Source organism: Aphelocoma coerulescens, chromosome 19 (assembly GCF_041296385.1).
Source record: "Aphelocoma coerulescens isolate FSJ_1873_10779 chromosome 19, UR_Acoe_1.0, whole genome shotgun sequence".
NCBI lineage: Eukaryota > Metazoa > Chordata > Aves > Passeriformes > Corvidae > Aphelocoma > Aphelocoma coerulescens.
In genome coordinates, this window is record NC_091032.1 from 4,482,530 (window position 1) to 4,505,553 (window position 23,024).

The following is a 23,024-nucleotide window of genomic DNA, read 5'->3' on the forward strand; positions in this document are numbered from 1 at the left end:
ACTGTTATGTCATGGTCAACCTCCTCCACCACATAATAAAGATGTCTCTGAAGGGGGAAATTCATTATTCCTGGCTTCTAGGTGCACCTAGTTATATTTACTATGAGAAAAACAGCCAATATTCCACTAGTTCTGCTCTTTTGCACCAAAGCAAATGAGTCAAGTGGTTTCAGAATCTGGCCACATCACTGAGATGGAGAGGGCATATTGCATATTCACAAGAGCTTAAGATTGTTTTATTTACACTTCCATTGCTAGGGGCTGTGGAATGGAACATAATTCTATTTGCCAGATACTCTCCCTGGTGCAATAAATTAGAGGAATTCTCAATTAATACATGGAGCTTATGTATAAAAGACAAGAGGTTAGGTAAGACTGCACTGCCCAATGGACCATCTGGTGGACATTAGGTTTGTCAATAAATCACAAAAGCACCAGTTCATCAAGAAAATTCCGTTTCAAACCACTGACAGGAAAAAAAAATGATGGGGAAAAAACCTCACAAAATGGGTATTTTGATATTTTATAAAACCAGGAGCATTAAATAACTTCAATCTTATTTCAATGGTTTTATTGGTTCTCTTCTGATGACCACATGGCTCCACATCCTGGATGTTTAGCCCTCTGTCTTGTACACAAGAGCATAATGAAATAACTCAATGCATCATCACAGGAGAAGCTCCTCTCTCTGCTCTCAGTCTTTCTCCTCACCGTGGGTGATAACATAGCAGAGGTTCTTATAGTCGAGGTTCCCAGAGACATCTGGAGGGAAAGCAGCAAACATCTGGTTGATCTGCCAAGCAAACAGAGATAAGTGTCACAGACTGTGGAACAGCAACATGAACAGCTTTTCATGTTCAACCCAGCTCAGCTCCCTGATGCCGTGGTCCTTTAACCACCATGGAAAAGTCTTCCTTAGGCTCAGTAAAACTGAAACAGGAGTTGGAACACAACTGGTTAATAAAGTCCTGCTAGAATCCCACAAGTTCCCTGTTGAAAAGAGCTCTCCCTGAAACCCAGGGAGATAAGCTCTGGTTGATAAATGTACAGTCCAGTCTCTGTTCTGGCTGGAACAGGCTGTCCAGTCTGTTCTGTCCACAAACCAACTCCACTCCATCTCCTCTTCTGAAAATAAAGTCCCTCTAAATTCCTCCCAGCCAGCAGAATCCATGCTCAGTCTCCCACAAGCCACCAAGTCAGTACCTCACTTCAGATTTCAAACCAAATAACTCACAGAAATGGAAACCAGAACAGGGTCCCCACCCAAATCCACTTGGACTCCAGTAAATCCATTGCCCAGCTCCCCATGGGGAACAACAGCACGAGATAGGCCACACTTGCACTTGGATGGGAGTCCAAAGAATCTATTTGACTTTGATTTAGCCATGGAGCTCTTCAGAAGAGATGCTTTGAATTGTTTCTAATTGCTAGAGCTGGCATCAACCTCCTCTCAATCTGGATTTCAGCTGAATTCATGCATTTAAAGAGGGGCAAGGGCTTACTGCTGAACAGGAGCTGGAGCTGGATTTCTGTTTTGAATAAAGTTCCTTACCTCTTCTTGACTGAAACGGTCTGCCTGTGTCATGAGCATTTCTTTGATGCTGTTCAAATAAAAAGAAATAACCTGATTAAAGGGTGATAATGGCACATGACAATTCAGATGGCAAGATCCCTCCTGAAGTTGCATGAAAGAAAATCTGTGTGACCGCATAAATTAGAGCTGTTAATCCTTACATGATATTGTAAGAGATTTTCTGTGGGCACCCATCAGTGTCAATGCCTCGCTCTGCCAACTTCTTTCGCTTCTGTGACATTTTATAGAGGTTTAAAATTGTTTAAGGTTATTACTGTAATTGAAATACAGCAATTTTGTATGCTTATCTTAACCTAAAATAGTAGGTTTCCTCACTTGCTGTTTAAAGTTTGGCTCACTTAACAAAACCAAAAGAGAGAGTATTTTCTGTAAAATCTGAGGATGAAAGGAACAAAGCATGAAATGAGAAAGAGGACTTGAAAGAGAACTCCAGCCACTACTCCAAATCATCATCCAAGAATCCTTGATTTGCATGCAGCCATTCCCAGAGGAGCTGTGGAACTGTGTGAGACCTGTTGTATTTCACGCTGCGCTGTCTTGATCTGGAGTTACAGCACTGTAACACGGAGCTTATCCCACACATAATCTGCATCCCATGCAATTACATCAAAGAGAATATTTTGGGGGCAGACTCTCAGCTGATTTACCCTCTGTTTTAAACCCATTGTGGGAAGGCAGTCGAGCCTGTAATTTTTTTTAACCTAAGTTTAGAGGTGAATAGAAAAGCCAGGAAGAATTATTTCTGTTTTTAGTCTAACCCCTTTAGCTAAAATGTCTTTATACCTCCCCCAGTTACTCATGTGCTGAGGGCAGCACATGCACCACGTGCTGGGACATCCACCAGTATAAGCTCAGTTGTATTCACATAAACATCCCTTCAATAACTCAAATAATTTCCCCTTCCTGTAGAAGGATTCCTATATTAATCTCACAGTTTTCATTCATGCTGAAGAGGCAGAGTTGTCTCCTTTTGTCGCTACCAAATGTATTTATACATTATCAGACACGACTCTGGAGCAGTAAAACAAACTGTAAAGCTGTGATAACAGGTGAGCAGTTTGTTGTACAAAAACAAAAGCTGAGGAGAATATAGAAGTCTGGTTTGGTTTGTAGATTTAAAAAAAAGGCTGCTTTTTTGAAGAATTTGTTATGGGCGAGTGAGAGCAGCAGCTCTTCTGGAAGAAGCCCTTTCTGCATTTTAAAGGGAATATTTAAAACTAACTATTTATAATAGAAGTCATGCCTGAACAGGAACACTTCCAGGGGAGCAAAATTCACCTACTGTGGGTGCAGATGTTCAGGCAAAACAGTAAATCCTCCCTGTCTGCTGCCATGCACTGCACATGTCCAGTGAGAAAAGCCCCCCAGACAGAAGTGCACTTCGGATGGCAAAGCTACAATGGCACTCATGGCTCTGACAAATGGGATTTTTTCCAGGAAAAGGCTGCACATCCCAGTGCAGCATCAGGGGCACGCACACTTCTGCAGCTCTTGTTGATATCAAGTGCACATTTGGAAGCCCAGAAAGGGAAAATTGAAAAAATAATCTTCTGGGCAATGAATAAGGATCTTACTCACAAGGACAAGTGTGAAAGTATCTGTGCAAGCTTTGGGAAATACTCTGAAGTCACAGACAGAGCTTAAGTTATTGGATATATTTTTCCTGTGTTACTTCACCACTCAGTTAGCAAAGTTTCTTCATCTCTTTGTCTCAAATTTCTGTTTCTGTTCCGTTCCTCTGGCACATTTGGTATGTGACTGCATTTTTGAAGTCGAATTCTCAAATGATCAGTGGGCACAAGAGTAGAGAGACCATTCCCCTCAGCATAAATTGATTATTGGATATATATGCCCCAGACAAACAGCATTAGCAAAGGTAAATAGGAAGTGTGATCCAGGAAGCAGCTTGGTGAATAGAAGGAAGCAATTTTGTCAGAAGTCACAAATAAACTTCATCACAAACAGGCCTGAATTGAAAAGAGATCTGGGCACTGTGTGTCTTCTATTCACATGCTTAAAGTATTTAGGGGAAAAGAAAAGATCAAATATCTAATTATAATCTTCTGATGCACAGCCCAGTAGGCTCTGGCACACTCATAAGGAAGAAGGACTGACTACAGGATCTATGCACATTTTCCATTATTTATTTTATAGAGAAACAAACACAATTTCCAAAGCCAGAAATTATGCACATTTTTCTTTGTGTATCATGTTTTCTCTAGAAAGCTTATTTTCTTCTCAAAAAATACCCAAAAAACCAAACCAAACCCCAAGTCTTCTGGGCAAATTGCCTTGACTTAGGAGTGTAAATGTTATCTCTTGAACTGGCTCACATCAACTCCTTCTACAGTTACAAATACCTTGTTGCATTCTGATATTTTAAAAACCTTTTTTAAAATTATCTTTGAAATCCCTGGGACATATTTGGTTTTCCACTGAGTTTGCCCTTCCTACAGTGCTTTTCTTGGAGGAAAACAGGTGAGTGGGAAGGAGCAGAGCTCTATGGCTATGAGAAGACACATCTCTAGCTCAGCCAAACACCTCCAAAGTCTGACATGCCTGGGACCTCTTCCATCCCCCCGGGTCCATTTTCATCTGACCCAAATCTGAAAAGTTTCATTGGCCTCAGCATCAGGCACAGTTGGTGTTGGCCTGACTCACTTTGCCCCATGAGTGGCATTTGGGACTGAATCATCCAACCTTTCCAAACCCTGCCCCAGTTTACACCAGCTGAGAATGGGACCGAGAGCATTTTCTCTTTTTGACATCATGCTGTAGGAAGGGTTTTATGTGTGGTATAATGATGCAGACAAACAAAGTCTGTCACTGAATTTGGAAGTAAGTTATAAACTCCTGGAGCTTCTGGAAAGGTTAGAAGGCTCCATCCCAGCTACCATCACATGGACTAAGTGAGTCATTTCCAGACTAGAGGTGAAAACATGCAGAGGGAAGAGACATAAAAATCCCCAGAAGGATGTTAACTCCATGAACATAAAAAGAAGTTCTGATTAAAAGGTCAGCATGGCTGGTTTTGGAGAGAAACATTCCAGGATTTTTTAATACGGAGAAATATTATTTATTAGCATTAACTGTCGCATTGAAATGGCTGCATGAGCCAACAGAAAAATAATTTCAAAACTTCAAATGTCTACATTTTGGAAGCATATGAATAGAAGTTAAACCTCAAAGACATCCACGGAATTGATTTAATGGTTTGTTCTGTAATGATCAACATTACCCTCGGGTCTAATAAGTAAACATTATGCTCTGTTGTGGTGATGAACTAAAACAATTGTCTAATGTTAGCAGTGCAGTGGGGGTGGGGACAAGGTTGACCTTTTCCATCAAGGAAAAATAAAATATTTCTCTCTCATCTTCATTTTGGAGTGTGATACTGCATTCCTAATTTGCCCCAAACTCCAAATGGCTTCCAACATACAAAGAATGCAGAACTGGACACAGGGTGTCAAGCTGCAGATTTTGTATGCAGGATATTGTTACAGAGAGTGGTGGGAAATACAACATTTCATGGGGTTTGGAGTATCAGAAGTTCGTATTTCATGGCTGTGATTTCACTACTGTGTGATCTGCCCTATTTGGCAACAGGCTACATTTATTCTGTTGTTTGAGTCACTTCTGATATGATCCCTTCCCAAGCTGTTTGGGTGATGTTAACCCCAAAACAATCAGGACAACTCTGTGCCTTCTGATTGATTGCTACATCCATTTGTGTTTTAATTAATTTGGAAGTTCTTACTTAAAAGGACTCTTTTATTTTGCATATTTGCAAACATTCTCACACCCACTGGGGTACTGCCATAGAAAAGCACTTTGGTAAAGGAAAGAAATAATGTACATGAATTTTTTTTTTTAACTAACTTTCATTGAGAATTGCAGATAATGTCATGGAAATCTCCACGGGGTTCTGGTCAGAGGTTATCACAACATAAGCAGAAATAATTGACACAAATACAGTTTTGTAACTCATGGTTCCCTAACAGATTTCCTATAAATATCATGCTTTATAAAATCTACCTGAAATGGCTGCCACAGTAAAAGCATAGGCCCCAAATTCACCATGAAATTTCAGCATATGAACAAATCTAAACATATGCATAAATCTAAGTACATAAAACACTTCTCTGGAGCCATAGGTCAGACCTCCTCATCCACTGCCCTGATTTGATATCATTTATCTCACTCACCTGAAGACCTGCTTGCACCATTCTGGCAGTGCAAGGGGGGTTTACATTCGTGCAATTACCTCTTGAAGTCCTTTTACATTGCTTTGTTGGTGCAACAGGATATGAATACAAATTAGGTTCTGCCTCCTTATATAAAAATAGCCATATTGACAATAATTGCTGGATTATTAATAGTATTGTTTGGTTTGGCTCTCACCATATCTAGTGGAATTTTACAGCAAATTATTTCTAGAAGCAGAAGGCTCAAATAATAAACACATAAAAAGGAAAACGTCCTGCACTAAATCCATGTCTCAGATTTAATTAAATTGATCACTTTTTTAAAGAGGGAAGGAGCTTTCCCATTTTAGTCGAGCACTGAGAGTTAGGCAGCAGACATTCATTTTAATTTTACATATGGAGTTAATTTACAAAGAGTCATGTGTCGATTTATATCCAGACCTTCAAAAAAAGGCTATCTAATGGCCTACATGTGATTATATTTCCGTTGGCTCTTACAATGTCTGAAGACAATAACATCTCTTTTTGGTATACAAATACATTCATACAGCAGTCCACACTTTTAACTCTGGCTTACAAAGCTAAATGTTTCTCTGCCTCTTAAAATACTGTGAAAAATACAGCTTTTAAGCACTTCTTTAAAACTGTGCAATTATTATTATTGTTGTTATTCTTCTAAAGGATTTGAAATGAACTTACTAGTCTGCCTTTATGCGGCCTTTTCCTTCTGGGTCGAAAATCTTAAAAGCGTTCAGAATGGTTTCTTCTGGGTCTGTGCCTAAAATTAATGAAATATAATTTAGAAGGCTGGATATATTTCTCTGGCTGCAGAATACTTGCTAAGTAATTGCATTCGCTTGAAAACAGTGCAAAATGGAGAAGTCTACAGTTGTGGGTTTGGAGACAAAGGTTCCCTAAGTCGGCAGCATTTGTCATGTCAGATAAACAATAGAGGTGAATAGTTCAATGCTCAGAAGCTTAAAAATAATAACTCATATCTATTCTATGTCTGCAGGAGAGAAAACTTCCAGGAACTGGTCTCCAATATCAGTACCCAGAGGATTAGTGGCTTTCAGAAATGAAAATATAACAAACTGTTTCCCTCACTGGCTTCCTTTAATCTTGCACTGTACGTTCCTTGTAAAAACACTTTTTGATGTTACTTGTTCTTGGTGATATAGAGAAGAGGTTATTTCCCTCACTAAAGGAAATGGAGTTCATCATAAAATCCCAATGCCAATGGAATGCAATGGAAACAGGATGATCAATGTGAGGTGGTGATCTGCACTTATATCCCATTGTGCCCTTCCCCTTAAGTGTCTCTTCATTAAGTGTTACTTACAGAAACAGGGTGGTTTAAAGCACTAAACTGTGGCCACAGGATTTTGCTTCTGCTCTTAGTTGGGCCACAGATTTTTGGTATGACGTTAATATCCCTGTCCCTCTCCTCCCAGCAGTAAAATGATTGCAATGGTCTTCCTTTTCTTCCTTCCATTATCTACTCCATCTCTTTAGACTGGAAAAAATTTGTGTCGTTTTCACAGTGCCTTAATCTTGGCTGGAGCTTGTGACTGTTCTGCAATACTGCAGATTCTGAGTACACTCATTTTCAACCCACACCAAAGGATACACTGTGTACTCTGTTTCTGACTATTCCCCAATATTTCAAAATACTACCGTGGTATCCATAATACAAATCTTTGTAACCGTAGGAAACCAAATTTACAAGCAGATGAACTGATTCCATGGACAAAGTGAAGCTATTTGGTATGCTGAAAGAGTGATTAAAAAAGGATATAACACAAGGGATTGCAGATTCAAAGTTTGTTTCAAAGTTTGGCAGAGGTAGAACCAGAACAGAACCCAGCCAAGGTTCCCTGCTCTACAGACACTCCTGATGCCTTCACAGTTTGCTTTGTTGAAAAGATTTCACAAGGATTAGCAGGATCCTCGTGGATATAATAGTGAACAAACCTCGGGCTATATGGCCTCCTTCTTGCCACACAATGGCCATGTATATTTTTTTGCCAAGCTGTAGGCGATGTATTCAAAGTGCAATGAATCTGTGATCAATGAAAGAGCATTGGTGTTTAATGAGTGTTTTGATTGTCCCATGAAGAGAAACATCCCCCAGCTCCGAGGAGAGGGCTGCATTTTAAGTAGTCACCGCTGTGGGAGGGATTTTTTTCCTTACTGTGTTTTATATTTTCTACTCTGTCATATCCTTGGACTTTGGCTTTGAAGAGAAGCAATGCAGCAGGCATTCTTTATTGATTAGCTGGTAAATAAAGTGGTTTCTTTGATGTGCGGCATCTCTGTTTTCTGTACAAATTGTATTATTCTGACTCCCTGTAGAAGCAGCTCCATGTGGTTGGCATTAACATAAACCGAGTTTTGTTAGCCGTTCATCTGGCATCATAATCTCAACACACAAAGCTAAAGCTCATCCTGAAAATCCCAGCTTCCCCTTTATGACAGAAATCAATTATAGCAAAACAAATTCTACTTAGAAAGCACCTTTCACCAAATTCTCTGAGTGGTACTTAGCTAATAAAGAGTGTTGCAAAATTGCCATATCCACTTCCTCTAGCCCTTTCTCCCTTTCTAATTGCACTACAAAGGCTCTTCATCCCAATTAGTTTTGATTGGGAATGTGCAGTCTTTTGGCTCTGCTTCCTTTGCATGACAAACCCAACCAGAAGGGCATGACAAGCACAGCTGTGATTTTTCCTTCACCAAATGGAAATTAAAAAAACCCTCCTCCTTTGCTAGTAGCCAACAGGAAACCTGCAGACAAGAGGGTTCTGCTTTGCCATTCACCTTCCTGTGCTGGCTCTGCTTTTAGGCCACAGGATTGGCAGGGCCAGAGGCTTTGCCAGCTCCAGCAACCGTTCGGGGCAAGGGGGAAGAGAGGAGAGGAGGAGGAGCTCGTTTTCGTGCTCACAAATGGAACAGGCAGCAGGGCACCCCACACAAACAGTCACATATTCCAGGAGGAAGATTATGGACCAGGGCACTGCCCACTCTGCCAGAAGACAACTGGAACGAGCTGGTGGAGGTAGCACAGACAGATTGATGTCTGAGGAATAAAATCCCCTCCTCAGTCAGCCTTCTCCATCACCTCTCATGCTTCCCAGACTTCCTGCCCTCTTTAGAGAGAGTGTCTTTCTTCCAGGACCAGCTACATCAATTCTTTCTTTCAGACCTCTCTATTTTCTATTCCAAGCATAGAATACCTTCCACTGGAATTGTGTTCAGCAATATAAAGCCAGAGTCCAGTAACAAAACAATAAATGTTTTTAAGAAGATAGGATCAGATCTTTTCCATTTTTCTATTCATTAGTTATTTTAACAAACTTTTGGAATGTGCTTGCCTAAGGCCAGCCCTGCTTTGAAGGCTTTCACCTTTCTCTTATGCCTGTAGGAAGATGACTGGAGTTCTATCCTGGCCTCACACCCCCTCTCTTGAAGTTTCCAGCCATTAACTGGAGAAGAGAGATGACTAAATTGCCAGCTCACACAGCAAATTTACTACCCACATTTCCTGATCTTCCCCCAGTGTTCCCTATATATTCTGTGGCAGTGGGTAAAATCCCTCTCCCTTATCATTGTGAATCTACTGAAATATAATTATTTTAGTTTATCTGCTCCATTAAGGGTTATTCAGTGAAATCTTCCCCTAATGCCAAAATCGCTATTGACCTCAAGTGACACCAAGGCTGGGCCACTGGGTTACAATGAATACAGAAAATGAGGGAAGCCCATGTTTGCTTAATGTGCCAAAGGAGTGCAAAAAGGGTGGGTTTTTTAGAAATATTTAAAACCAGCTAACAGTGGGAGTGCTGTGACTAGAGCATGAGCAGCTCTAGTTCAGCCCAGGAGTTCAGCCCAGGAGCCTTCTGATGGTGAATAACTTTCCTGCACCATGCTCCAGGCTGCTGAGGTTTCATTACTTTCTGGACCTCAACTCACCACTTTCATGTTAGCTTGTGTAAGCTAAATCACCCCTTTGAATTGTCCTCTGCACCGTCCCTTAGCCTTTCATTCTTCCCCTCTGTCTGCAAAACTGGAGATCCCTCCTTGCCTCTAAGCATTGTTCTGTGGAGACATTATTATAATTTGCAAGGTGCTGAGATATTTCAGTGCTGAGGATCTTTGACAGATACCTCTCCAATCCCCCAGAGGTGCTTACCTTTCAGCTTTTCCCCAAACATAGTAAGGAAGACAGTGAAGTTAATAGGACCTGGCGCCTCCTTCACCATGTCTTCAAGCTCTTCATTCTTGACATTCAGACGACCTGCAGCAGAGATCATTTTTCATAATAAATCACAAATTGTGTTTCAAAAAACGATTCCCATTCATCTCCTTCCACTGGGGAGCTCAGGGCTCTGTGCAACTTTGCTAATAACATGGTAGAACACAACTCCTGAATACTCCAGTGAAAAAGAAATTGGCAGAGCTGGCTCTGAGATCAAAGGGTGACTGAAGGAGCAAGAAGGATAAATAAGACATGGCCAGCAGTGGATGAGAGAAGGGGCACTTCCAAATAAACTGCTTTTTGGTTTGGGGCTTTTTTTTTTTACCTCAGGTGAAATATGGGCCCCACTGATATTAATACAGCAGAGATCAAAGTGACTGAAGTGAATGAAGGTCTCAGTCTTTGCCCTCCTGTATATTGAGACACCTCTCTGAATAGAGGGCAGATGGATGAGCTGAGTAGTGGTATCCCTTCCCCATCCTTGTGCAGCCCTATTGATGAGAATTTAGACCCTGGCAACCTTCCTCAAATTGAGTGGTAATTTGCTGTGAATGTACTTTATAGATATTGAAAGGCTTCACTGAACAGGAAAGATAGCAGAACTTGGCCTTAAGAAATAAATATTTCAGGGTAACAGTAGCTACAGGCCAAAGTTTGCAAACCTCATTGTCACAATAAAGAGTTCAGGAGCTTCTGCTCCTTGCACTGACTCTGCTGGCGTCTGATTCCACCCCGGGGAGCACTAAAGATTCTTATCAAGCTCTTTTTAATAAGCTCCAGATGGCAAAAGCCCAAATGCCTACATCACTGTTCAAGCCTCAAATGCTGCAACAAGGATACAAGTCCAGGTTTGGGATCATGAGCGCTCAAATTTTTTCTTTCCTTGGGAAGATTTGCTCTAATCTGCTTGATATTATCAAGATTGTGATAGCCATGGAATGGACAATACCTAATCTCATGACATGCACATTTCACCCCACATAAACTCACAGCAGCACAGAACCTCACATGAAGCCCTCCTACATTTGTGTGGGCAGAGGGGCAGCTAGTCCATGACAGCAGTGCTAATCAGGGGATATTCCATGGCTCCCAGATGAAAAAGGTGCAGCCTGGGAAGCCTGGATTCAGAGGCAAATCAGCAATGCCTGGCATGGACCCCTGCTTGGGTGGGCTTCTTCTGAAATAGTTGCAGGGGAGGGACCTTCATTCCACTCCCTGCTCAGGAGACTTTCCAGCTGGAGCTCTGTAGTGAGATCCCAGCTACCACAGGGAGGAGGGTCAAACTGAACAGGTTTCCTTTTGCCTCCTGTGGATCTCATTTCTTTCCCCACTGTCATTCTAATACCAACCTTCCTTCTTGAAACTGAGACAGCATATCTCCTAAGTATTGAATTATCAGTTTACCTAGTGCAGCAAATGTGTCTCTCAAGTCTGCTTTGTCAATAAAGCCGTCCCTGTTCTGATCCATGATGGTAAAAGCCTGTGGGAAGGAAAAGGAATATATATTGCCATTTCCATTGAACAGGACAGTGCTCCAATCACACACATCAGTCCATGAGGGGATGATATTCGTGCTGGAAAAACGAATATTTAACTTCCTTTGATTCCTCCACATCATTGCACTTTCCTCGCTTTCAACACATTACTGTACCTTGGCAAGGGACTTAATTAAACCCACCCGAACTTCTTCTTAGTAAATTAATGCTCAGTGCAGCGTGCATTGGGCTGAAGCCAGTGCTGGCAGCTCCAGCCATTCATCCCTTAACCCATAAAAGTTTGAATTAGGGAGGCTTTAGTCAGGGCAGATTTAGCCAGAGGTTGCTCTGTGTTTGTACCGTCCCCATACCCCATTCTTTGAATTAGGCTGAAATGTTTCTGTAAAACATTTCATTTCTGTGGATATCTCTCTGCTATCAACTGAAGTTGATTCCCCCTGGGCCTTAGAATGATCCCTCATACAGAGATAGCTGAACTTTCAAAAGTACAGAGAAATGTAGGTTCCATAAGATTATTTATTCAAAGATTTTTTCCCCTTTCCAATACACTGCATCTTTGAGACTGTACTGTGTGCTCTGACTGACACTGCTCTGCTGACCTTAAATACTCGTCAGTCAAAATTTAACTTTTGATAGAAAAAAACAGCTGTTATTTTGTTTTCAGCCAACATAGACTTCATGTGCTCTAATTATTGTTTACCAAGCCAGCTAACTGCTCATCTACCTGTTTACCCATTTGTGTGTCCATCTCTTGGCTGCCATCACATTTACAACGTTTCACTGATTTGGAAAGATTTGAATGACCTGAAATTCCCCTGGTCATGCTATGGGGACTATTAGTTGATCCTGGCATGACTCTCAAGCTGGTTATCTGTCTGACAGGCACATCAATATGGGAATGCATCTTCGCAATGGCCAGGAATTGTTCTTTCTTCAGACAGTGTTCTCCTGAGAATACAGTAACTTGCAGAGTTTTAAAGTCTGCTGCCCTACAGGGTGCACTTCTTCCCATGAACAAGTTATCTCCACATATCTTCAGGTATTTTCACCTCCAGTTTCTTGCAAAGCCCCACTGCTCAGAGCCCAGTTTGCCCATGAGGCTCCTTTCAGAATCGTGTTCATAATCCTACATTTACCTTCCAAACCATCCCCTTATAAAAAATTAAGCCCAACTCTTTGGAGATGTTTTCTCCTTGCTTTAAATGCTGATTCCTCACAATTCTGAAGCAAAAGAGAAAGAAAATATGAAGTGCAAAGCTGAACCCAGGCAGCTGACAGAAGACAGGAAGAGCATCAGGCATTGTAATGGGTGAACTTCAGATAACGTAACAGCAATGCTGAAACATTTGTTGGTGAGCTGGTTGAAATCTCTAGATGAAATTGTTCTAATCCAAACCAGCTTTTCAGAAATACTCATCCCAAATATGCAGTTCTTAGACACAACACGGTTTTGGGTTTCACTCAGCTGCTCCACTGCCTCATGCTTTTGCCATTATTCTGCCACCATCCTCCTAGAAATGCTCCTAGTATTATCTGATTTAGAGAAGATCAAATAATGGCATTCTGTCCAGTTCTTCTTTGTGTTGGTGCATCTTCAAACATTAATCCTTGGAGAAAATACAATGGAAGTTCCAAGCATATGAAGAAGAGGTTGGAGAAGAGAGTCAGACATATTCCCATTGACTGTGGAGAAATGATTAGTGGTTCCAATTCATTTAGCTGGGTCATATTCCCAGTCCTTGCCTTGGGGTTTAGTCTCGTCCATCACTGAACTTCCCTGGTGGGAATCCTCAAGGAAAGCAAACTTGAAAGCCACGTGAAAGCACAAAATGAAACAGTAGACATTTATCACACTGGAAATTGCTTTGGAGATACGAGTTAGAAAAAATGGGGGGAAAATCAGTAATTTAAAATGACAAACCAGTGCAGAATGTGATGGTCTCATGGTCATTCTAGAATGTTCACACAGAAAAAGAGCATAAACTCATCAGACAGATTATCTGTCTTTAATATGCTGCAGATTTTGCCACCCCATCAGTTTTAGCTCCTCACAGGTAACTGGTCAAAGAACCTACAATGTATGGAACACCAAATCCCTTGGGAGTGAAAGATGCTTAGTTCATCTCCACATGTTTTCTTTTCTTATTGGCATTTGTGGAGAAAGTTGGCTAAGGGCTTCTTGGCATTTTCATTCCCAGTTTGTGGGCAGCATTAGAAGGGCACAGATAAATATTTTCTGTTGCTGTTGTGGAACAGAGCACGAATGAAAGCCCTGGTTCAATCTGGCATCTCTATTCAGGACAATGCTTGAGCACATAAAACCATTCTTATTTAAAATACCACTTAACTTTAAACGTGTGCTCAAGTGTTTTCCTGAGTAAGGGCTGGAGTGGATGAGATTATACTTTTCCTTTATTTTGGGGTAGGGGCTTGGGTGCTTTTCAAATAAGTCTAGAGCTTGAAACAGGGGAGTGAGTGAGGGAAGTAAGGAAAGAAAGAATGAAAGAAAGAACAAACAAACACACAAGGAAAATGATCTACCAGCCAAAACCACAGGGATGATTCAGAAAACAACTGTGTGTTCTATTAAAGCAGATGGAGAATTGAATAAGGATTACAAACAAAACCTATGTTATTCATTAGCAGTAACAGGAGACTATAGAGAACAGCAGAGTAGCTCCCAACCTCTTTGAACTCCTGGATCTGGGTTTGTTCAAACATAGAGAAAACATTGGAACCACCTTCTATCTTCTTCTTTGCCTTTTTGGGAGCCTGTAATACAAATAAGAAGATCAAATACATATTCCTTTGTCTGTTAAGCACCCATGAAAACAAATTACATCTTCAACAGAAGGTAAAAATACACAGTCAAGTAACACAAGAGGATTGTTCTTTGTTATTACAAGGTTTTAAATTCAATCTTATAGACAGATAGATTTAGATGTATATAGAGGATTGAATATATATATATATATTTAATATGGGATAAAAATTCTGCCTTATTAACAGATTGAGGCTTTTTGCCACTCCCTGCTGTGTCCTGGAACCTGACAGCTCAGACAAACAAGGACACTTTGTCACTGTGGTGCCTTTAAAAAGGTGAGGGACCCACAGTGTGGCTCAGCATCCTGCCTGCTGCACTGCTTGTTCCCCCCAGGAGCTGCCTGTTCCTTGGGCAGGGTCACCTCCACCTCAGTGGATCACAGACCATTTCACACAGGGACCACTCCCCTCCCACACTGGCTCTGCAGAGTTCAAGAGTGGTATCACTTGGTGTGGAGTGGTGTCACTTGGAGATATGAGCTGGAATTCTCAGCCTGCTGTTCTCAAGAACCGCCAGAATTCAGGTAAGTGCCTACAAGGATTTCTTCTTCCCAGTTCCCATGCTGGGACTGGCAGCCAAACTCCAAACAAGGCCCTGCATGAAGACTCAGCTCAGGAACTATAAAGGGAAGTTATATCATTTCCTACTCACACAGAAGTGTTTAGAAATCTGCTCGGTCTGGACCAGCACTGACAGAACTGATTAATCCTTCCCAAGCAGGAACACTTTCTACTCCTGGAATCTCTATTCCTGCACCAACCTATGGCACTACAGTACAGTACCTTACCAGACCATGTTATTTTAATATTCAAGATAGTAATCTTAAATGGAAGGGTAGGACTGCTTTTATCACCTTTCTCAAGTCTGGAGGCTGAGACAGAGAAAGATTGGGGAAAGAGCTACAATGATATCTAAGAATCTAATGCTCACTAAAAATCAGTCAGAACTAGACTTCATTAAATATCTTTGAATAAGGGCCCAACCAGCTTGCCTAAGACAATACAGTTCTTGTTCTGCAGTAAAGAATAAAATCTGTGATTCCAAAGGATTACAGAAGTGTTTTAACCACAGCGTTATCCTTACTTGGGGCAGGATAATGAGCTGCATCGCCTTTTGAGTTCCCTTCCAGACAGATTACTTTTTTCTTTATCATTTTTACTTTTAAACTTCATTATCATAGTCCCACCTGGTTCTCATGTCACAGAAAATTAGTCTTACTTAGTTTGGGCTATTCTGCATGAAACAGAAGGCAACTTCTACTGTCTCCTTTCATCAAAATAAAAAAGCCTGTGAAAGTTCAAATTCAATACTGATTTCAAATATCCTGAGGAGCAGAGCAGCTCAAGGAAATATTCCCACTTGACTCTGTTTGAAGCATACATTGTCTGATCAATTTAATTTGCCAGGCAGATTTCTGCACTCAGCCACCCTGGTTTAGATCCCAGGATATGGAAGGGGGGGAATTAGGGCAATGTTAGACGCTCTCCCACATACTCACACTCCAGACCTGTCAAGCTCCTATCAGCTAATTCAAAGAACTAAAATTTGGAAATAGGAATGGAAATTGAGTGAAAAATATTCTTGTAGTGAGGATAAAAACAAGGATAGAATGCCACCACAGGCATGGAAAAAAGAACTTAATAAGTGGAATGTTTAATGAATGTAGAAATATTGATTTTGGAATAAACAGATTCCCTCCTCCTCCTACACATGAAATAAGTGTTATTTTGAGCAGTAATGGGCAATCTTCCACATAACGTGAGGTGCCTGGTGGAGGCTTTCAACACATCCAGATCAAATGGAAATATTCAGAACAATCCTACGTATTTACATGTATTTGTTGCCTGAGGTAAAGGGAAAGCAGATGTTACCCAGGGAGAGCACTGCCAGCTGTGGGGGGACTGACCACAGGGTTTGAGGCCTTGGCAGGCCCAGATGGGACAGTGGGACTGGTCCTGCTGGGCTCCTGGAGCTGCTCCTTCTGGAGACAAAACAGGCTTTGCCCTCCTCATGGTCTGTTCTGCTGTGGGCAAACACAGCATCCATGTTCAGCCTGATAAATATTCCCTGTGCTAGCAAACCGTCTGCATTTTTTAAGCTATCACCACAGCCATGGACAGGGTGGTCCAGCTCCTTCAAATGCCAAACTCTGGCATTCCTCCATTATTCCTCAGTTTGTTGGGTTCTCTGGGCTGTTAGGTTTCAAGCAAGGGCTGTAGCTGTAAGGAAGGATCAGACAAATGCAAAAGCTGCTGCTCAATATCTATTAGAAACAAACCAGCAAGTCAAAAACCCACCCAAAAAGCTTCTTTACATTAGTGAAGGCAGAGAAGATTGAAAACTGATTATACAGGGAACAATTACTGTAATATCACAGAATCATAGAATGGGTTGGGTTGGAAGGGACCTTAAAGATCATCTACTTCCAGCCTAGAAGAAATACTAGAAAAATTCATCCTAACATATTTGCTCGCTGTTATGCTCTGGGGTTTGTGGTCTCCAGGGATGACAGAAGAGGTCAGTGCCCATGTTGCTCAATCAATCTTTAGTTTTTGTGCCAAAGGTGTGGGTGTGGATCCTATTTATGACCTGCTCACTTTTGGAGGAGGCTGAGACCACCGATACATTTCACAGGGCCCCATGAACAGCTGCCAGGTGGGGTTGGCCTTCCATCACCAGGTTCAGGCTATGTCCTCTAGCATCCAACATACAGAGCATCTTGGATTACCAGTTCCCAATACTGGGAATGCAGCTTACCTGCCCTAAAAGGCCAGGAAATTCGTAATCACAGAAAGAACTGCACCCCAATTTTGCACAAGTTGTGGGCAGGCAGGTGCTGTGAGGAGGAAGGCTGAGAGAGAAGTAGGTGGAGCAGGAACAGAACAGAGTACATTGCCTTTCTGGTGGGTAACTTTTAAAAGACAGCTCTAAGAGAACAGAAATAGGTCTGTGTTACAGAAAAGAATAATTCTGAGAATAGAATCATTCTGTGCTGCTGTCTGACAATTCCAAACACTCCAGAATTTTTTAACAAACACAATCAGGACTCTGACTCCAGAGTATCTCTCTGAAAGAATGGCATATTAAAAGGAACATCACAGAACTGAGCTAACATATGGCTTCTAACCTATCAAGGATTTAGTAGGTGACCCACAGAGGAGAAAGTGGGTGACTGACACATCACTTCTGCCTGCCTTGATTTCCCCACTCTTGAAACCAAAGTGTGCCAGGCTGCACTTTGCAAAGACAGAGCAGCTCTCATTGCAACATGTGCTGTGAGACTGACATACAAAACGTGCCAGATGAGAAACTGAAGAGCTGAGGGTCCCCTGGGCTCGGATTCCAAGGCCTCAATAACACAGCAGTGGGAAGAATGTTGCAACAACTGAACAAGCCTATTAATACTCCTGCCTGAGTGTATTAATCATCCCATTGTGAAGAAAACAACACTTCACTTTAGAGGAGAAACCACAGGCTTGTCGCATGTCACTCATTTGTCTTACCGGTGTTAGCGCTCTTCAATTAGCCTGGATTTTAAAGGGTCTTCTTTCTGTTGTTTTGCTTGGTTGGTTTTGGTGTGTTTTAGAAGCTTTAAATGAAGAAATGGAGCCATACCAAAATCTGGTCCCAAGAAAACTGTTGTACCAGGCATTTGCTTTGAACTGAGTTTCCCTCACTGAGGTTCTTTATATTTCTCCTCCCTGGCAGTGTCAGGGAGCCCAAAAGAACAAGGGTGTGCAGGGACACAGGCAGGCAGACAATGAGTGTGCATGGCCTTTGCCTCTCTGGATGTGAGAATAGGGATCCATTTTTCATATGCTGCAAAGATGGGGGGGGCAGAGGGGGGATGTTCAAGTGAATCAGAGGGAAGAAATCTGATTTCAGGGTGACCTAGAAGAAAAGGAGGCGGGGAATCAGTTTCTGTCTCTACATACAAAGGAGGAAGGAAATGAAAATACCTTGTTCTTACTTCAGAACATGAGGCATTGTTTGCCCTGATAAATTCATAAAAGGCTGGTGCTAGAGCAGATCCATGACAGTGGATTATTGCAGAGCTTTATCATCTCCACCCCTCAGTGTGTTTTGCAGAAACCCCAGAAAAATATGGAAAACCAGGCAAGCTGCTGCAGGGGGAGCGAGGTCCCTCAGTGCCTGCTCAGGGGCACACTTGTACCCTTCAGTAAGTAGGAAGTAACCAACCTCCACTTGGCATTTCCTGCAGCACAGGGATATCTCCACAGGCAGTCAGGAGAGATGGGCAGCACTCTGCCACAAGCCACAAGCCACAAGCCACAAGCCACAGGCCACAGCTTTGGTTTGGTTTGGTTTGGTTTGGTTTGGTTTGGGGAAGTCACTTCCTTGTTTGGTCCACCATGCTCTAAGCCCCTTAGAAAATACTCTTAATAATTAAAGATGACACAGTGTGGTGTTCCTGACAGCAGAGTCAAGAACACAAGCAGAAGCACTTCCCTACTCAGCTGCTTATTGTGTCTTCTTCTAATTTTCCTACCAGAGACAACCTCAGTGGACAGGCAGGGAGAGAGCCCTGCAGAGAGAATCAACAGCGGACACTGGTTCTGTTGTCTTGTACCTGTAAATGTTTATTCAGTCCAGGACAAAGTAGACATAAGATACCACCAGTTTTTTACTGTTTCACATTTTGTACTTCCTTCCTCTGCATCTACAACTACAGAAAAGACAGAATCATCCATCATTTTGCTCAGACTCTGTCCCCTGCTGTGATCCACTGTATGATGGTAACTCTCAGTTACTATTACTTTTTCATCCATCACACTCTCTCCTTGTTTTCCATCCACTCTGGGATCTCGGTGCTGACATTTCCTGTCTTCAGATTTTTGTTATCATCAAATACAGCTTCTGAATGAGAAGTTACATCTCAGGCCTGGACGAGGGGTTGCTGCAGCGTGGGACAGGATATTTGTTGATTTTTGTCTCGCAAGTTTGCTCTGCTGAGATTATTTACACTGCATCTGCACCAAACATGCCAGCTATGGACCAGCCACCGTTTTTTAGTGTGGTTTAGGTCCTTTCCATGGCAGGTGAGCAGCACAAGGCCAACCCAAGTGCTGCCTTTGAGGGAACAGTCTAGAGGAGTAAGCAACACAAACTGCTCTAAGGGCACAATTTGCATTTCAAACAGGCAGCAGCCTCAGATCATTCAAATAAACCCCACGTTATCAGAACTGAGAAACAGAAGATCTTTATATTACCTGCTCCGCAGTCACAAACAGATCCCTCCCTTCTCATCCTCACTCCATTTTGTGTGTAGTCCCAGCCTGCACACACCCACACAGACACACCTTTGATCCCTGCTAGATACAAAAATCTGTTGGACTGCAGCCTCCCTGCTTCACACTTCTGGATGCTAAAGCATTTTCCTCCGCCCCGCAGAAACCCCCTTCCCAATCACAGCCTCCTTTTTCTCCTGCAGACATGCAGAGGGAAGGCATTATCTCCCCAAACCTATCCCAGAGCAGCGATAACCTCTCCAGCTTCTCCAACCGCAGACTCCTCCACCTCGATGACCCAAAATTCAACAGCAGCTTCTATCACCTGACAAATTTTCTTCTCCTTCATGTCAACAGGTGAGCAGTCCCTGTCTGCACACACAGGGCTGTCACACACAGGGACACACAGGGACACACACAGGGACACACACAGGGACACAGATGGACACACAGGGACACACAGGGACACGGACACACACACAGTGACACAGAGGGACACAGAGGGACACAGAGGGACACACATGGACACACACAGGGACACAGAGGGACACACAGGGACATGGACACACACACAGGGACACAGAGGGACACAGAGGGACACAGAGGGACACAGATGGACACACAGGGACACACACAGGGACACAGAGGGACACACACACAGACACACATGGACACACATGGACACACACAGGGACACACAGGGACACACAGGGACACACAGGGACACACAGGGACACACAGGGACACGGACACACACACAGGGACACAGATGGACACAGATGGACACAGATGGACACACACAGGGACACACAGGGACATACACACAGGGACACACAGGGACACAGAGGGACACACATGGACACACACAGGGACACAGACACGTCAGCAGTCCCACAGGCAGCCCCATTTCAGCTGGTGGGGTCAGTCAGCATGGCTGCGCTGTGGTCAGTGCCCGTCTCAGCCCAGGTGGCACATTCCAGCTTGCAGAGCACATCGGATCAGAATGCAGGCTATTTTTGGGCACGCAGTTCCCCTCAGCATACAGAATGTGCTACGAGGTGTCACTCGAACTGAACAAACACGGGAGTGTTTGGGGAATAAGAAAAAGGCTTCCCTCTCCTTCCCTGTGCCTCTGCCCTTCCTTCTCCCCATCAGCACAGAGCATGCAGGGAGACATCGCAGACCCAACTTGTCTGAAATTCCCTGGAATGAACGGAGAGCTGTAGACAGTTCTCAGAACTCCATTCCACAGCACTTGTGTGGTCTGCTCTTATTAGAAAAATTATCTCCCTGAACCCTGCCTCTCTCACTCTCATCAGCCCTGGATGTCAGAGCCTAGTAGCACTGGCTGACTTGTAATTATTTTTTACTATGCTGCTTTGTCTGCACTAATCCTTTGAAAGTAGCTTTACTGCACATCTGAAATATTATGATGCTATAAAACCTCTGTAATATTTATAAATCCCTTAAGACATCATAAAGAGAGAAAAAAACCTCCCCACAGAGTTCATCTAGCATAATTACATATACATTTCCCTCTGATTAATAAAAAATGATCACTTCCTTATGTAAAGATATTCTTCAGCTTTCTTTCATTAAGGCTATTTTTTTCTTTCCATTTTAAATCTGTTTCATGTGTCCCTGTACAGTAAGGTACCTCAGAAGAAATTTTCCCAAAACAAAAGGCACAATGAAAAGAACCACCACAGAGGATCATCAGTTGAGCTGGGAGCGAGGAGACAGACGAGTCTCTCACTATATTTTCACGTCTCCTAACTTAAGCATTTCATCACAGAATGTCCTGGAATATCTTCAAACATCAATGAGTGTTGGTGTGTCATTGAACTAAACAGGCAGGGAAAAAATTGATAAATGAAATTTTGGAGAAATGAAAAGAGGGGAAAAAGAAAAGCTAAGACCCAGCACTTGCTCCCCACCCCACAAAAGGGCTGGCTTAGGCTTTAGTGAGGCTGATTGAAGGGAAACCTGTAAATCCACAACTGAAGAGGCATAATCAGCACAAGGCACTGCTCCCTTCTGAAACACTGCTGAGGAACACGATTAGTGTGAAACCACTGACACTGGGCTTGCACCGGCTGAAACTGGAACCTGTTTTGTGCACGGTACAAAAAAGAAAAGGCATTGAATGTGGTTTTGCCCTGCTCAGAACAGCACGTGGATCGCATTCATCACCTGCTTAAATGGGATCAAGTTTGAACTAAGCTTTGAGAAAGCTTTTAGTATACAACTCCCTCTCGGGTGTTCTCCACAATCAAATATTCCATAGCCCCAGGGAGCCACTGGGCAGCACTGCTCTCAGAACGCCTGAAAAGGACCTGCAAAAAGGAGCAAAGTAAACACAGAGAAAATCACCTACTAATTTTTTTTTTTCTGATATTGTTGTAGTCATTCCTCTGAATTTGCAGGAGAAAAAGATCTGCCCAATCTGCCCACGGTTCCTTAGGCAGGAGCTCTTTGCTCCATGGAATCACATCAAGTGAGGTGGCTGTCGGAGTCCCAGAGCTAAAAGCCAAAGGTGAGCAGGGCAAAGACAAGACACCGAAATTTCTGCAGTGCTTCCTACTTCTCCCCACAGGCACAAGAGCAACACATTCACAGTTCCAGAACTATCCCTTTCCCTCAGTTCCTACCACAGCACAGCAGACCTTAATTCTATCTCACACCAGCCATGCCAGGCTTTGCTGCCCTGGTGTGGGGGTCTGGGACAGAGCTGCACAAGCCCTTCCTTTCAGCACATTCATCTACGTTTTCTGCCTTCCTCCTTTGTTAAACACATGCAGAGGAATCCTTGGGAGTTCCCAGCTCACTCTGTGGGGTGTATCTGCATTCTGGATGTGATACTAAGATGAGATTTCATGGGATGCAGTGTGATCATTCCTGCTCTGTTTGAATCATTAGAAAGAAATACAGAGATAAACAGACATGGGGAAGGATAAAACCTACCATGGTGCTGCTGCTCCTTCCACCCCTTCTCTGCCAACCAGTCAGCCAGCAAACACAATGCCAATTGTCTCTTTATATAGCGTCACCAAGGAATAAAAATATGCCTGCTCCAAGTTTAGACAATAGATGTAAGGTTGGAAAAGTGCAGTAATTGGATCCCAATACCATTCCAAGCATCTGTTCCATGTGCAGCTTTTGCTTTCACAGAAATAAGGCAGCAGATAAGTAGAGGAGGCAGTTGGGATACAACTGTACAGCGTTCACAGCAAGCTCGAGCTGAAGGGGTTTTCCCATGTACTGCTAAATAATGAACACAGGGCATGCACTGGAAGATTTTAAGTGGACATGGCATCCTGAAAAAGCAGGAAGGGAAACACACTCCTTGAGAAAACGCTGGGGAAACTAGCCACAGATCCTGGCCACTTCAGTAGCTC

The 23,024-nt window shown here is 42.7% G+C and overlaps 1 protein-coding gene across 2 annotated transcripts; it reads right to left on the reverse strand.

Moving 5' to 3' along the window:
- Window positions 1–545: 545 nt before the first annotated feature.
- On the reverse strand, window positions 546–22,688 carry MYL10 (myosin light chain 10). Of its 2 annotated transcripts, XM_069033287.1 has the most exons (7): window positions 22,591–22,688; window positions 14,239–14,325; window positions 11,462–11,537; window positions 9,992–10,096; window positions 6,499–6,577; window positions 1,553–1,601; window positions 546–793 (listed from the first exon to the last, which is right to left on the reverse strand). In XM_069033287.1, the coding sequence occupies exons 1-7, from the start codon at window positions 22,591–22,593 to the stop codon at window positions 695–697; spliced, it is 498 nt and encodes a 165-aa protein (XP_068889388.1). In that variant the 5' UTR covers window positions 22,594–22,688; the 3' UTR covers window positions 546–694. The 2 variants fall into 2 exon arrangements, with proteins under 2 accessions (XP_068889388.1, XP_068889390.1); XM_069033289.1 differs by lacking the exon at window positions 14,239–14,325 and having other exon boundaries at window positions 22,591–22,684.
- Window positions 22,689–23,024: the final 336 nt, after the last annotated feature.